This window comes from Triticum urartu, chromosome 3A, assembly GCF_056163025.1.
Source record: "Triticum urartu cultivar PI428250 chromosome 3A, HENAU_Tu73, whole genome shotgun sequence".
NCBI classification, from domain to species: Eukaryota; Viridiplantae; Streptophyta; class Magnoliopsida; order Poales; family Poaceae; genus Triticum; species Triticum urartu.
The window spans coordinates 506960021-506972396 of record NC_141875.1 but is presented as its reverse complement, the minus strand read 5'-3'; the positions used below and the strand labels follow the sequence as shown (position 1 = coordinate 506972396).

The window sequence follows — 12376 nt, the reverse complement described above, 5'->3', positions numbered from 1 at the left end:
GGTTCTTGTTTTTTTGGATCGATCCTCTTTGCGAAGAATTGGTGAGTTATGTACTCCGGTGTATCAAGAAGTCGTTCAATAAAAATAGAAGGCAATGAAATTTATTTCAATGCCCGAGAATGAAATAAATTTGAAAAAAGTTTACTCCACTAAATTTAGGAGATCTGCTCGGTCCGGCCAAAATTTAGTAAAGTAAAAATAGTCTACCAAGCTTTACTCGATGGTTTACTCCTCTACTTTCTAAGGGATCAACTAGAGATGCTCTTAGTCAGTGGCGGAGGCGGGGGGTGGCCAGCCAGGACCCAGGCCCTCCCCAACATCCTAATTTTCTTTGTATTATGCATATGACCAGTGACATATTTTTACTATTGCTTGCAGCCGGCCCTCCCAAACATCAGATTATATGCATTCCTGCCTCCGCCACTGCTCTTAGTGCAATATTAGTAGGTATATAAACTTGGTAAAAATCTTGTGCAAGTGAATACAAAGTGGAGCGTCACTCTTGCCATCGTTTTCGCGAACTTTATGTCGATAGAGAATATCCAAGCAACCCCAGAAATTTCAGCGCGCGTTGGAATGGAAAAAGTCAAGCTACCAGCGCACCGTACATGCGTGGGCTCGTGGTATATCCTGCGATCCTGGACTCTAGCGACGAGTCCCGCGTCGACGGCTTTCTACTGTGGCAGCATGCACGAAAGCGAACGGACTGTGTCGTGTCGGCGTGAACTACCGCTGCCGGTCATACACCTGTAACGCCGCGCAGTTTGGACAATGGGTGTGGTTGGTCTGCCGGCCACGGGCGCCGGTGAGGACTGACGGTGGTGCACGCACGGTGTGGATAAGGATGCCGATGCGCGCAGCCATTGGCATCCCGAGACTCCATAACGGGACACGAACCCACCATCCTTTTGGCGTATAGCACATGCACAACGAGGGAGTAGTTTTGGCTCGTGACTTTGATAGATTTCACAATAGTTTTGTACGTGTTCATCTATTCTTCAATCTGGCCAGCAATGGCAAGAATGAACGATCACGCGACGAGAACAACGACGGGGCTCCTCACAGCGTGGACTCCGTCGCTCCACGTGTACGAGCCTGCAAGATATTTCCTCTTCAGACGCCGACTTCTTTTCCCCGTGGCCGCGATCTTTATCGTGAAGCTCTTCTTCTCCCCGGTGCGTGCGAAGGCGAGGCTCGTCGGCGAGACCTTCACGGAGAAGCCCATGGGCTCGACAACGGCGACGCTGTAACGCGCCCCGTGCTCGCCGACGTTGGTCACCGTCCGGTGCACGGTGGTGGACCCGTTGAGGCCGTGGATGGCGACGGAAGGGTAGTTGAGCTCGTGCGGACGCGGCGGGCTCGCCGGGCACGGGAACGAGTGGTCCAGCTGCGCGCCTTCGCTCGCGCAGGCGTAGAGGAGGTAGTCCTGGAAGGACGCGTCGTACACGAGGCCCGGGTCCAGCGCGTGCCTGGGCCTGATGTGGCCCGAGCCGTAGTCCATGGGCCCCGCCACCGTTCCGTCCGCGTTCATTATTGGGCCGCCTTCCGCGTTGTAGGCTGTTGCTGTAAAACGACACCCAAGTTGCATTCTCAAAAAAGTTGGGCCTATGCATGCAAAAGTTGCATTCTCAAAAGAAAAAGAAAAAGAACTTGGGCCTATGCATGCAAATCGCGTTGCCGGAGAAGGGAAATTACCGGTGGTCATGATGGCTGACCGGATTGCGGCGGTGCTCCAGTCGGGGTGGGCAGACTTGAGGAGGACGGCGGTGGCGGAGACGTGCGGGCACGACATTGATGTCCCGGAGATGATGTTGTACTTCACCACGCGATCGTCGCCGTCGAGCTTTGTGGGCGACGACGCCTCGCTCCATGCCGCCAGGATGTTCAGGCCCGGCGCCGTCACGTCAGGCTGCACGCACACATTGCATGCAGATGCAGTTAGCACAGATAATCGACAAGAGTCATCTTGAGAAGATGCAAATGCAAATGGATGCCGTTTGTGCTTGTACCTTGAGAATGCTGGGCTCGAGGGCGTTGGGTCCACGCGACGAGAACTGTGCCATAACCGGCGACGGCTTCACGTCCACGACTGTCCTAGAGCGATCCAGGTAAGCGGTTGGGTTCGCGCTGGAGTTGATGTACTTGAGGATGGTGTTGACGCCGGCCATGGAGACTGCCGTTCCGGGGAGCACGTGCGCGTCGACGGGCACCTCGCTGCCGTACATCGGCGGGTTGCCGAGCACGATCGCCGCGCCGCCCGCCCGCTTCACCTCCAGGCCTTTGCCCACCCTCAGGCCGCTCCCCCTCAAGCACACCACGATTTTGCCTCGCACCTTCTTCGGCGAGAGCGAATTCGGCAGGCATTGGCTGCGTCCAAATACGAAATTTGAACCTTGTTCGATTAGCATGTGTGACTCTTGAGTGATTGTTACTTTGTTAGTACTAGTGGAGCATTTTTAAAGAGATTTCATTCAGTACAGTTGGTTTGTTAATTACTTGGTAACGTTGGCGGGAGTGCCAGGAACCACGGCGTGTGCTGCATAAACCATTGGATACGTCCTGTTCGCCGGCAGCTGATATGGTGTTACCGTTTGTCCCTGGTACGAAAGTACGGTCAATCACGCGTCAGTCCATTTTATTTAGAAGAAAAAAAAACAAGAATAACGTACGTTGCGTGACATGAAACTTCTTAGGCGCTTACCATGATCACCATGCCATTGCCAAGCCTGATCGGGGAGTTGAAAGAGCGGTCGATGCTGCTGGCGCCGACCGTGAGTATCCACGGCGCAAGGTTCGACACGGTGGCCGGCGCGGGGCCAGAGTTCCCACCGCTGCACACGACGACCACGCCGCGCCTGGCGGCGTGCAGCGCGCCCATGGCGATGCCGTCGTCCGGTAGCCGGGGCGGCTTCCCGTTGGACCCGATCGACACGCTCATCACGTCGACGCCATCGCCGACCGCGTCGTCCATTGCCGCGAGCATGTCGGCGTCGAAGCAGGTGTTCTCGATGTTGGGGTTGGGCCCCGGGATGGGCCAGCAGACCTTGTAGATGGCGAGGCGGGCGAGCGGCGCCCCGCCCGAGGCCGTGCCGGCCGCGAACCCGCCGAGCGCCGCCACGCCCGGCACGGTGCGGCCCGCGACGGTGGACGCGGTGTGGGTGCCGTGGCCGTCGTGGTCGCGCGGCGAGCGGTACGCGTAGGTGGTGTTCAGCCTGCCGTTGTGGGCCTCGTACGCCTTGAGGTAGTACCGCGCGCCGATTACCTTCCTGTGTACGTACGTACGATTAGGTAAAGAAAGTGTACGTACTTATGGACATTAAACTCAGGAAAAATATGTATGGACGAGCACAGTGACAGAAAATCGAGGTTAACAATCCGATTAACGATCATCTGATTTGGCCTATGCTAACAAAATCTGATTAAACAAGTTTGCATGATATCACGACGATTTTTCTGCAACTCTCGAGTCACGAGGGAGTAACATCTGACACTGTTAAGAGTTTACAGCGGAGTAACTACCGTGTGATTTCTTCATATCGCATGTTTGTTACGCTGCCGCTCCTCCTCCTCCTCCAAAAAAAAAGCTAGGGTTCCTGCCTCTCGCAGGCGCCGCCACAGCTTTGCCTCGTCTCTCATGGCTCTAGGCCAGGGGATGCAGTGGATACTGGCAAGGGCCGACGGGAGGGCTCTGATTTTAGTCGTTCCTTTCCGTTTTGTTAGGATTTGTGTCTTGTTTAAGATGGCGAGATGGCGGCGGCTCTCTGAAGATGGAATAAAGGTCTCCCTGCTTAGTCCCGTTCCGGCGATGCGTCTAGCATTGTTGGTGGGCGTGTGGTGGCGTGTCTCCAACAAATCTATTTTTGGTGGATTTGCTCGGATCTTGTCGTTGTTCGTCTACTTTCGTGTGTCTTTAGGTTGGATCCTTCCGATTTATGTTATTCTTCATCAGCGGTGGTTGCTATTCTGCTGCGCTGGTCTGTCTTGTGAGACCTTAACATGACGACTTTCCGACTGCCTACTACAACAAGTTGTATCCGACTCCGATGATGGAGAGACGATGACGGCGCCGCGCCTTCGACTTGCTTCAGTGCTCGTAATCATCGAGGTGATCTGTAATTTGAATGTAATTTTTATTATTTTTAATGTTCGTTGTACTGGTTTTCTCGGAAAGAAAATCTGACGCTGTCAGGCTGACAGGGATCTCGTGTTACACGGACTGGGAGGAAGGCGTCACGGGGTTCTACCCAATCTGCCGCCGCAGTTGCATCAGAGGGAAAACTACTCTACGGCGGACTGTTTGTACGTCAGCTAAGCCATGCAGGCAGAGATTATAAAACAAGCTGTGCACTGCAGTGAGTCGAGAAGGCGCCAAGCTGGAGTCGTCAGTCTTGCTCCCGAGCTGGCCCGCCATCTCGGGTTTTCGTTCGGACGTGCACAGTCTGGTCCCGGCTGAAGCGTGCAGGCACCCACGCCGGATATTCTAGTTCGGATACATCGACATCGTAGACCGGCTATGTGTCTGTGTGTGGTGGTGGTGGTTCTCCTTTGGTCGTCAGTCGTCACTGTCTTGTCATCTCAATCATAGGTTGATGCACTGCATGCCAGCCTTTTGTTTTGTAAGCAGTCTTAGTTCGACATTGCTATGATTTTTAGTTTGACGAAGTGGTCGATCGATATGGTCACACGATGGAAGATGGCAAGACGCCATGGGATTTGACCCCTATTTTCAGCAAAAAGAAACACACAAAAAATACTAGCCTGAATAGACCGACTAACCGATGTTCCAGCAAGGCGTCCATGGAATCCCACGGAAAAGCAGGGCCACGTACGAATGCATGATGCGGTGCGCACAAGTACATATGAATGCGTATTATCCAGTATTAACTACTAATAAGAGCTGATTATACCCGAATAAACCCACAAGCAGCCGGCTTAATTACCTATTGCAGGAGGAGGAATTGAAGGAATCTCCTTCTTGACACACACCCTTCCACCGCGCGGGCACTGGCCCTAGCCCCTCGTCGCTGAAGCTCCTCGACTCCGGCCAGATCCCTGCAGTTTCAAATAGCCGCTTCTTGTCAAACGAAACGTCGACACGTGAAGGCTTTAGTTGATTGGCCGGAAGCACGCAAGTCGGTAGAGAGCCTTCTCACCGGAGTCCAGCATGCCTACGATGACATTCTCGCCGGCGTGAGCGCCGGACGGCAGCCAGCCCTGGCTGAGCCCTTCCTCCAAGCCCACAAACTCCCAAGACCTCGTGGTGTGCGGGGACCACCTCCCGTCGCTCCGAAAGGTAGACACTACCTCGGTCCTCTCTGCAGAACGCGCCACATGCATCAGCCAAACGCACGCACAAAGACATATAGGCAACAGTGGTGGATAAATCACAGTGTTATCTTGAGAAAATCCCTAGTGTCACTGTGAGTGCACATGTATTACCTGAAAGCTTTGTGGCTTCTTCCTCGGAGAGAAGAGCCGCGAAGCCATTTAGAGTGTGCTTGTAGCTGTACAGCAGCGACGCCCGTGCCTCCTCCTCGCTGGTGAACCACAGAGAGAGCGTCTGAATGATTAGCTGCGACTTGCTAGTATCCATTATCAGCAGGCAGCACACAGCAAATGTCGAGGACGATAGGTGTATGTATGAGCAGTGCACGGCCGCGCCATGTATCATACGCATATCGATTGATGGACGTGTACGTACCTGCCCTTGACGGAGAGGAGGAGGGCATGGTGATCATCAAGGATCGCCCCCTTTGACTTCGCTCCGGCGTCCTCGCCCAGATACACTATATAGACCTGTATATCCACAACGGCGGGCGACATGGAAGTTCATGGAAAATTAAGCATATGAGGGAGCTATAAACAAAACAACTGCGTCATGAAGGGTAGGACTGCCGGCCATGAACTAATCAAACTCAAACTAGACCCGTGAGAAATCTGTTGATTAACATCGAAAAATAGAATGATCGATCGAGATGATGACCTGGCCTTGCTTGGTAGAGGCAGAGGCAGTGAAGAAGGAGAAGAGACAGAGGAAGAGGAAGAAGGGAAGTCGGGACATGGCTCCTCCTGCCGTCTTCATCGGAACGCGGTACCTCGCGCGCTCTGTGTCTCGACGGCTTGGAGGCTGTTTATATATACACTATGCAGATTCTGTGGCGAGGCGATGGATAGGGCGAAAGGGACACGGTGGAATAGTTTGACTGTCTCTACCCCTCTGAGATGATACCATCTTTTGCTTCTTGTACGTATTTTATTGTTTGTATAATTTCCTGCTTTCTTCCCAGTATTCTTTTTTCCCTTTTGGCGAAAGAATCTCTCCGGTATTCGTCCTAGTGTCTAGCTTCAGCTTGAAGCTGTGGTGAGTTAATTAACTTGGATATTGTGGTCTGGATTGGATACATAAACTCTGCACTCTTGGCATTTTCACCAACAACAAAAAGAGCTAGCCTGGCTCTCATATCGCATCCACCAGTGTCTTATTTTCAGACAAGAATAGTGTCTTTCATCTCATGTCATGAAAAAATGCATTTATTTCGTGAATACGCAAAGGTTGCATATCTTTTCATTAATAGAAGAAGAATCACAACATGAGAATACGAGCGCTCATGAGACCACGTACACAGAGAGACATGGTAGCGAGCGTTGGAGCACATAGCTAGGGGTTGCTCATCCCCGATCGGATAGAGGCTAACTCTCGTGGATGATGTTTTCGATCCCGGTTGAGCCGGCCTTTGCCCAAAGGCGAGCCTTGTCTTTGATGGTGGTGAAGAGACGGGTAACCGATGGCCGCTCGTTGTTGAAGATGCAGTTGTTTCGGTGCTTCCAAAGCTACCAAGCAGTGAGGATGATGAGGGACGTCAGACCCTTGCGAGCAGAAGCGGGTGTGTGGGCGCAAGATGTGGCCCACCATGTCTGGAAAGCTGTGTTTTCATGCAGTAGATCAGAAGATGATCTAGCCCAACCAAGAATGTTGTGCCAAACCTGCCGAGAGAATGAGCAGCTCGTCAACAAATGTTGCATGGTTTCCTCCTCTTGGTTGCAAAAGGCGCAAGTGGACTCGTGGGGTAGGCTGTGACAAGCAAGACGGTCGGCCGTCCGAGAACGGTCCTTCATCGCCAGCCATATGAAGAACTTGATGCACAACAACACCCACGGTTTCCAAGTCGGCTTCCAGTGGGGGTCTCCGCAAGCACCAAGGAAGAGTGCCTGGTAGCACGAGCTAGCCGAGTAGGATGCCGATGAAGTTTGGGAAAATGCACTTATTAGTTATTATTAACATGTGCCATGCGTGTGTTGCAACGAGCATTTAAGCAAAAGGTGTTTCAAAAATACTAGATAAAAGAAAATCAACTATATCATTCGTGTGATGGAGAAATAGTCATAGTACATGTATAAATTATCTAACCAGTGTGAGTGGCAGTGTCATTTTAGTGTGAACACTTGGGTTACTCCAATTTTAGTTAAAAGGCTTCATTGTTCATATCAAACTTTTGATGTTGCAAAAGTTGCTATAATTTAATATGATAAAATGATCGCTTGAATAAAGGAAACTGACATATTAAGATTATGAATAAAGATATTTTGGTGATAACCATGTATTTTTTTAATCACAAGAACAATTTTTAAACCATGTTTGCTTCCTCCTGTTCCGTGTAAATGTTAAAGGGGGGAAAACTGCCAAATGAGAAATAAGCTGACCTAGCCATGCGAACGTCAATATAACGGTGTCTGCAAATCTGAAGTATAATCAGCAGTTTGCAAATTTGAACATTATCTCGCGTCTTATATCTCTAATTTAGTCCAAATATTGCAGAAGATATCAGAGAGACGTTACCTGAGTTTGAGTCTCTGGCAAAAATAAATTATTATCAACATAAATGTAGGGGAAAAAAGAGCAACACATAAAACCAGACTTCCTCTAGCTGTTATATGTGTCTCCATATTTTGTTTTCATATGGTGGTCAAATATGTTAGTGTAAATAAATAAGGAAAATAGGCAGTGCATACTTGGAGCCTTGTATAATATTTTGTGAGTAACAACAAATGATGAAGATATTTGTCATGGAAGATGTGTAACACTCCGAAGATCATGCTACAATAATCTCTCCCTAATGATGGTCATGTCATCATGATTACTATGAAAATTGCCTTTCGATAAAAATCAAAGTCAAAGTCAATTTTTAATTGCAAATGAAATTATCATTTCTTCGAACAGTAAAACTAAAATGTTCACATCCTATAAATTCCTCAGACCATTTTCATGTTGAAACCAACTTATTTTGATTCATAAATAAATTTCTAAGAAATTAATAAGTGGTTCGACAGCAAATAAAATGTCCTTTTTATATAAATAAATGTTTATGAATTTCCAAACCACTTGAAATCTTGTGTGCTAATTCAAGTTATTGCTTACTATTTATGTACTAAAATTCAAGTTAAACAAAAATCAAATGGTATTAAAATAAAATACGAAACAGAATAGAAAATAAGAAAACCAAAAAAAGAAACTAAATAAAGAAGAGAAGAAAGATCCTACTATGCCTTTGGGCTTTAGTTCTACAGGACTGATCCCGGCCCAACCCACCTCATATCCTCTCCCTCCCCACACTACAGGAAACAGGGGGAGGCCGTGGCGCCCATCCAGGCCTCCCCGACCGGCGATGTCGCCATGGCGCCCATCCCACGCTCCCCAAAAGGATAAGGTTGCGCCGTGCCCCCCTTGACCGAACCCTAGCCCCCACTCGAACTCCCCTTTCCCTTTGGTCACAACTTGGAGTTCGCCTGATGTCATGGTCGCCATGCCGGCGTCGTAGCCGCGGCCACCGTGCGCCTCTTCGCTGGGGGAGACGTCCAGCAGAACCATCGTCGTCCACTTCTTCATCTCCACCCACGAGATCGAGCCCGGAGCCACCGCATCGACCGGACGAGGTCTTCTTCAAGCTCTGCCCCGCCGCTCGTCATCTTCGATTTCGACCTCATTGAAGCCTCCCCGAGCCCGCTGACTTTCTCTACAGCTGCGATGTGAGCTCCCCTTGATTCCCCATATGATCCCCCTTGGATTTATGTCGTTTCACCGCTGCCCACCTGCACCGAACTCCGCCGCCCGCCATGGCCGACGGGCACGAGCACCCCGGGCTCCCCTACCTCGCGCCCGGCTAGCCCGCGCACTTGGCCACCCCGCCCTGCCCTGCGCCGGTCGCGCGTGGACGCATCCCCGCTCGCCTCCGCGAGCTGCTGCTCATCGTTGCGCCCTGGCCTAGCCTTGCCCCACCTCCGGCCACTCCCTGTGCCCCGCGCCGGCGTCGCCTCTGGCCGCGACCTTGCGCGCGCCCACGTGCGCCCGTCCGGCCGTCGTCGCTCGTGCGTATCCGCTACTGCTTGCCCTTGCTAGTGCTGTTTGCTGCTGCGCAACTTGCTGCTGCGCAACTTGCTGCTGCTTGCAATGCCTGATGCGGCTGTTGCTTGCTTTTCCTGATGCGTTGCTGCTGCTGACTCTGTACAAGAAGCCGGCTTGTAGTGCTAAGTTAGATTAGGTTAGGTGCTAATCTAATTAGTTAGTCTAACTAGACGTTGACTGCTGGGTCATGCTCTAATTAGTTCAACCAACCAACCTCATGATTAGTTACTGTGAATGACATGTGGGTCCCCTTACTAAATAAATCTGTTTAGCACTTCAGTTAAAATATCAGTCAATGACAAGTAGACCCCACGACCACTATTCACACTTTGACCAAGTCAACCATTGACTGTTGACTTGCTGACTGTGTATACTGACTCAGCCACTGGACCCGCCCATCATTCTAATAGACTAGTTGTCCGTGTGTATAAAAAAATAATACAATGTTTAAATTCGAATTTAGCTATATTTCAAAATTCCAGAAAATCAATTAAGCTTTAGAAAATCATATAAAATAATCTGTAACTCGAATGAAAATACTTTGTACATGAAAATTGCTTAGAACGACGAGACGAATCCGATACGCAGCCCGTTCGTCAGCCACATGTCCCTACCATAGCGAACTTGCAACATTTCACCTTCGGTTCATCTGTCCAAAAACGCGAAACACCGGGGATACTTTCCCGGATGTTTCCCCCTTTCGCCGGATCACCTACTACCGCATTAGGGCACACCTAGCACCGCTCCTTGTCATGTCTTGCATTGTCATGCTTATATTTGCATTATATTTATTGTGTTCCCCTCCGTTACTTCTTTCTGGTAGACCCCGAGACCGCTGCCGGTACCCCTGTTGTCGACTACGGTGTTGATGACCCTTCTTGCCAGAGCAACCAGGCAAGCCTTCCCCCCTTTATCACCAGATATCACCTACTCTTCTCTCTACTGCTTGCATTAGAGTAGTGTAACATGTTACTGCTTTTCGTTAATCCTATCCTGATGCATAGCCTATCCTTGCTACTACCGTTGATACCTTACCTGCAATCCTAATGCTTAGTATAGGATGCTAGTTTATCATCAGTGGCCCTACATTCTTGTCTGTCTGCCATACTATACTATCGGGCCGTGATCACTTGGGAGGTGGTCACGGGTATATACTTATATATTATATATGATACTTGTGGTGATTAAAGTCGGGTCGGCTCGTAGGAGTACCCGCGAGTGATTCCGATGTTGGGGGCTGAAGGGGCAGGTGGCTCCATCCAGGTAGTGGTGGGCCTGAGTTCCCGACGGCCCCCGACTGTTACTTTGAGGCGGAGCGACAGGGCAGGTTGAGACCACCTAGGAGAGAGGTGGGCCTAGCCCTGGTCGGCGTTCGCGGATACTTAACACGCTTAACGAGATCTTGGTATTTGATCTGAGTCTGGCCACTGGCCTATACGCACTAACCATCTACGCGGGGACAGTTATGGGCACTCGACGTCGTGGTATCAGCCGAAGCCTTCATGACGTCAGCGACTAAGCGGCGCGCGCCGGGTTGGACCACGTAACGCAACTTCCTTTGTAATGGAGGTTGCTAGGTCTGCTCACTGGTCGCGTACGCAACGTGCAGGTGTGCAATGGGCGATGGGCCCAGACCCCTGCGCCATAGGATTTAGGCCGGCGTGCTGACCTCTCTGTTGTGCCTAGGTAGGGCTGCGACGTGTTGATCTTCCGAGGCCGGGCATGACCCAGAAAAGTGTGTCCGGACAAAGGGGATCGAGCGTGTTGGGAAATGAGGTGCACCCTTGTAGGGAAGTTGATCTATTCGAATAGCGGTGTCCCTCGGTAAAAGGACAACCCGGAGTTGTACCTTGACCTTGTGACAACTAGAACCGGATACTTAATAAAACACACCCTTCCAAGTGCCAGATACAACCGGTGGTCGCTCTCTCACAGGGCGACGAGGGGAGGATCACCGGTTAGGTTTATGCTATGCGATGCTACTTGGTGAACTTACCATCTACTCTCTTCTTCTGCTGCAAGATGGAGGTGGCCAGAAGCGTAGTCTTCGACAGGACTAGCTATCCCCCACTTATTCCGGCATTCTGTAGTTCAGCCCACATATGATCCCCTTATTCCATTTGATACCAATGCATACATATGTAGTGTAGCTCCTTGCTTGCGAGTACTTTGGATGAGTACTCACGGTTGCTTTGCTCCCTCTTTTCCCCCTTTCTATACTCGATTGCTACGACCAGACATTGGAGCCCAGGAGCCAGACGCCACCATCGACGACGACTCCTACTACACTGGAGGTGCCTACTGCTACGTGCAGGACGCTGACGACGATCAAGAGTAGTTTAGGAGGATCCCAGGCAGGAGGCCTGCGCCTCTTTTGATCTGTATCCCAGTTTGTGCTAGCCTTCTTAAGGTAATCTTGTTTAACTTATGTCTGTACTCAGATATTGTTGCTTCCGCTGACTCGTCTATGGTTGAGCTCTTGTATTCGAGCCCTCGAAGCCTATGGCTTGTAATATGATGCTTGTATGACTTATTTTTATTTGTAGAGTTGTGTTGTGATATCTTCCCGTGGGTCCCTGATCTTAATCGTACAAGTTTGCGTGTATGATTAATGTATGGTCAAATCGGGAGGGTCACAAGATGCTAGAGAAAGTATTCATGGCAAAGATAAGAAGCTTCTAAAAATATCTAGATTATAAGAGAGTGGATACGTGTCATGAAAAATAGCTAATATCGGTCATCCTTCATGACAAGCTATAGAAACTCCATATATGAGATATATCAAGGCAGTTTCCAGTTGTGGTGCAGGGTCTGGATGGTTGCCACTTGGCGCTAATCAGGATGCCATCTCTCTCATGTAAGGTAAGCAAGATAAGAAGGAAGCGATCATTGAAGTGAGAGGAGTGAGCTACCAACTTGAGAGGGGATGAATGACCTTAAGAACATATTGGTGTCCAGAGGGCGCCACCGGTAGAA

The 12376-nt window shown here is 50.2% G+C and overlaps 1 protein-coding gene and 1 long non-coding RNA gene across 2 annotated transcripts; one reads left to right on the top strand and one right to left on the bottom strand.

Moving 5' to 3' along the window:
* Positions 1-887: 887 nt before the first annotated feature.
* Positions 888-6198, bottom strand: LOC125544703 (subtilisin-like protease SBT5.6). The gene is made up of 10 exons (XM_048708446.2): positions 5984-6198; positions 5702-5796; positions 5440-5537; positions 5154-5315; positions 4941-5052; positions 2702-3266; positions 2497-2597; positions 2010-2367; positions 1696-1909; positions 888-1563 (listed from the first exon to the last, which is right to left on the bottom strand). Exons 1-10 carry the CDS (start codon positions 6080-6082, stop codon positions 1031-1033), a joined length of 2337 nt encoding a protein of 778 aa, XP_048564403.2. The 5' UTR covers positions 6083-6198; the 3' UTR covers positions 888-1030.
* Positions 6199-8600: 2402 nt separating this feature from the next.
* LOC147980293 (uncharacterized) lies at positions 8601-11947 on the top strand. The gene is made up of 3 exons (XR_015599782.1): positions 8601-9024; positions 10224-10294; positions 11638-11947. It is a non-coding gene; the product is annotated as an uncharacterized LOC147980293 (long non-coding RNA).
* The last annotated feature ends 429 nt before the right edge of the window (positions 11948-12376 follow it).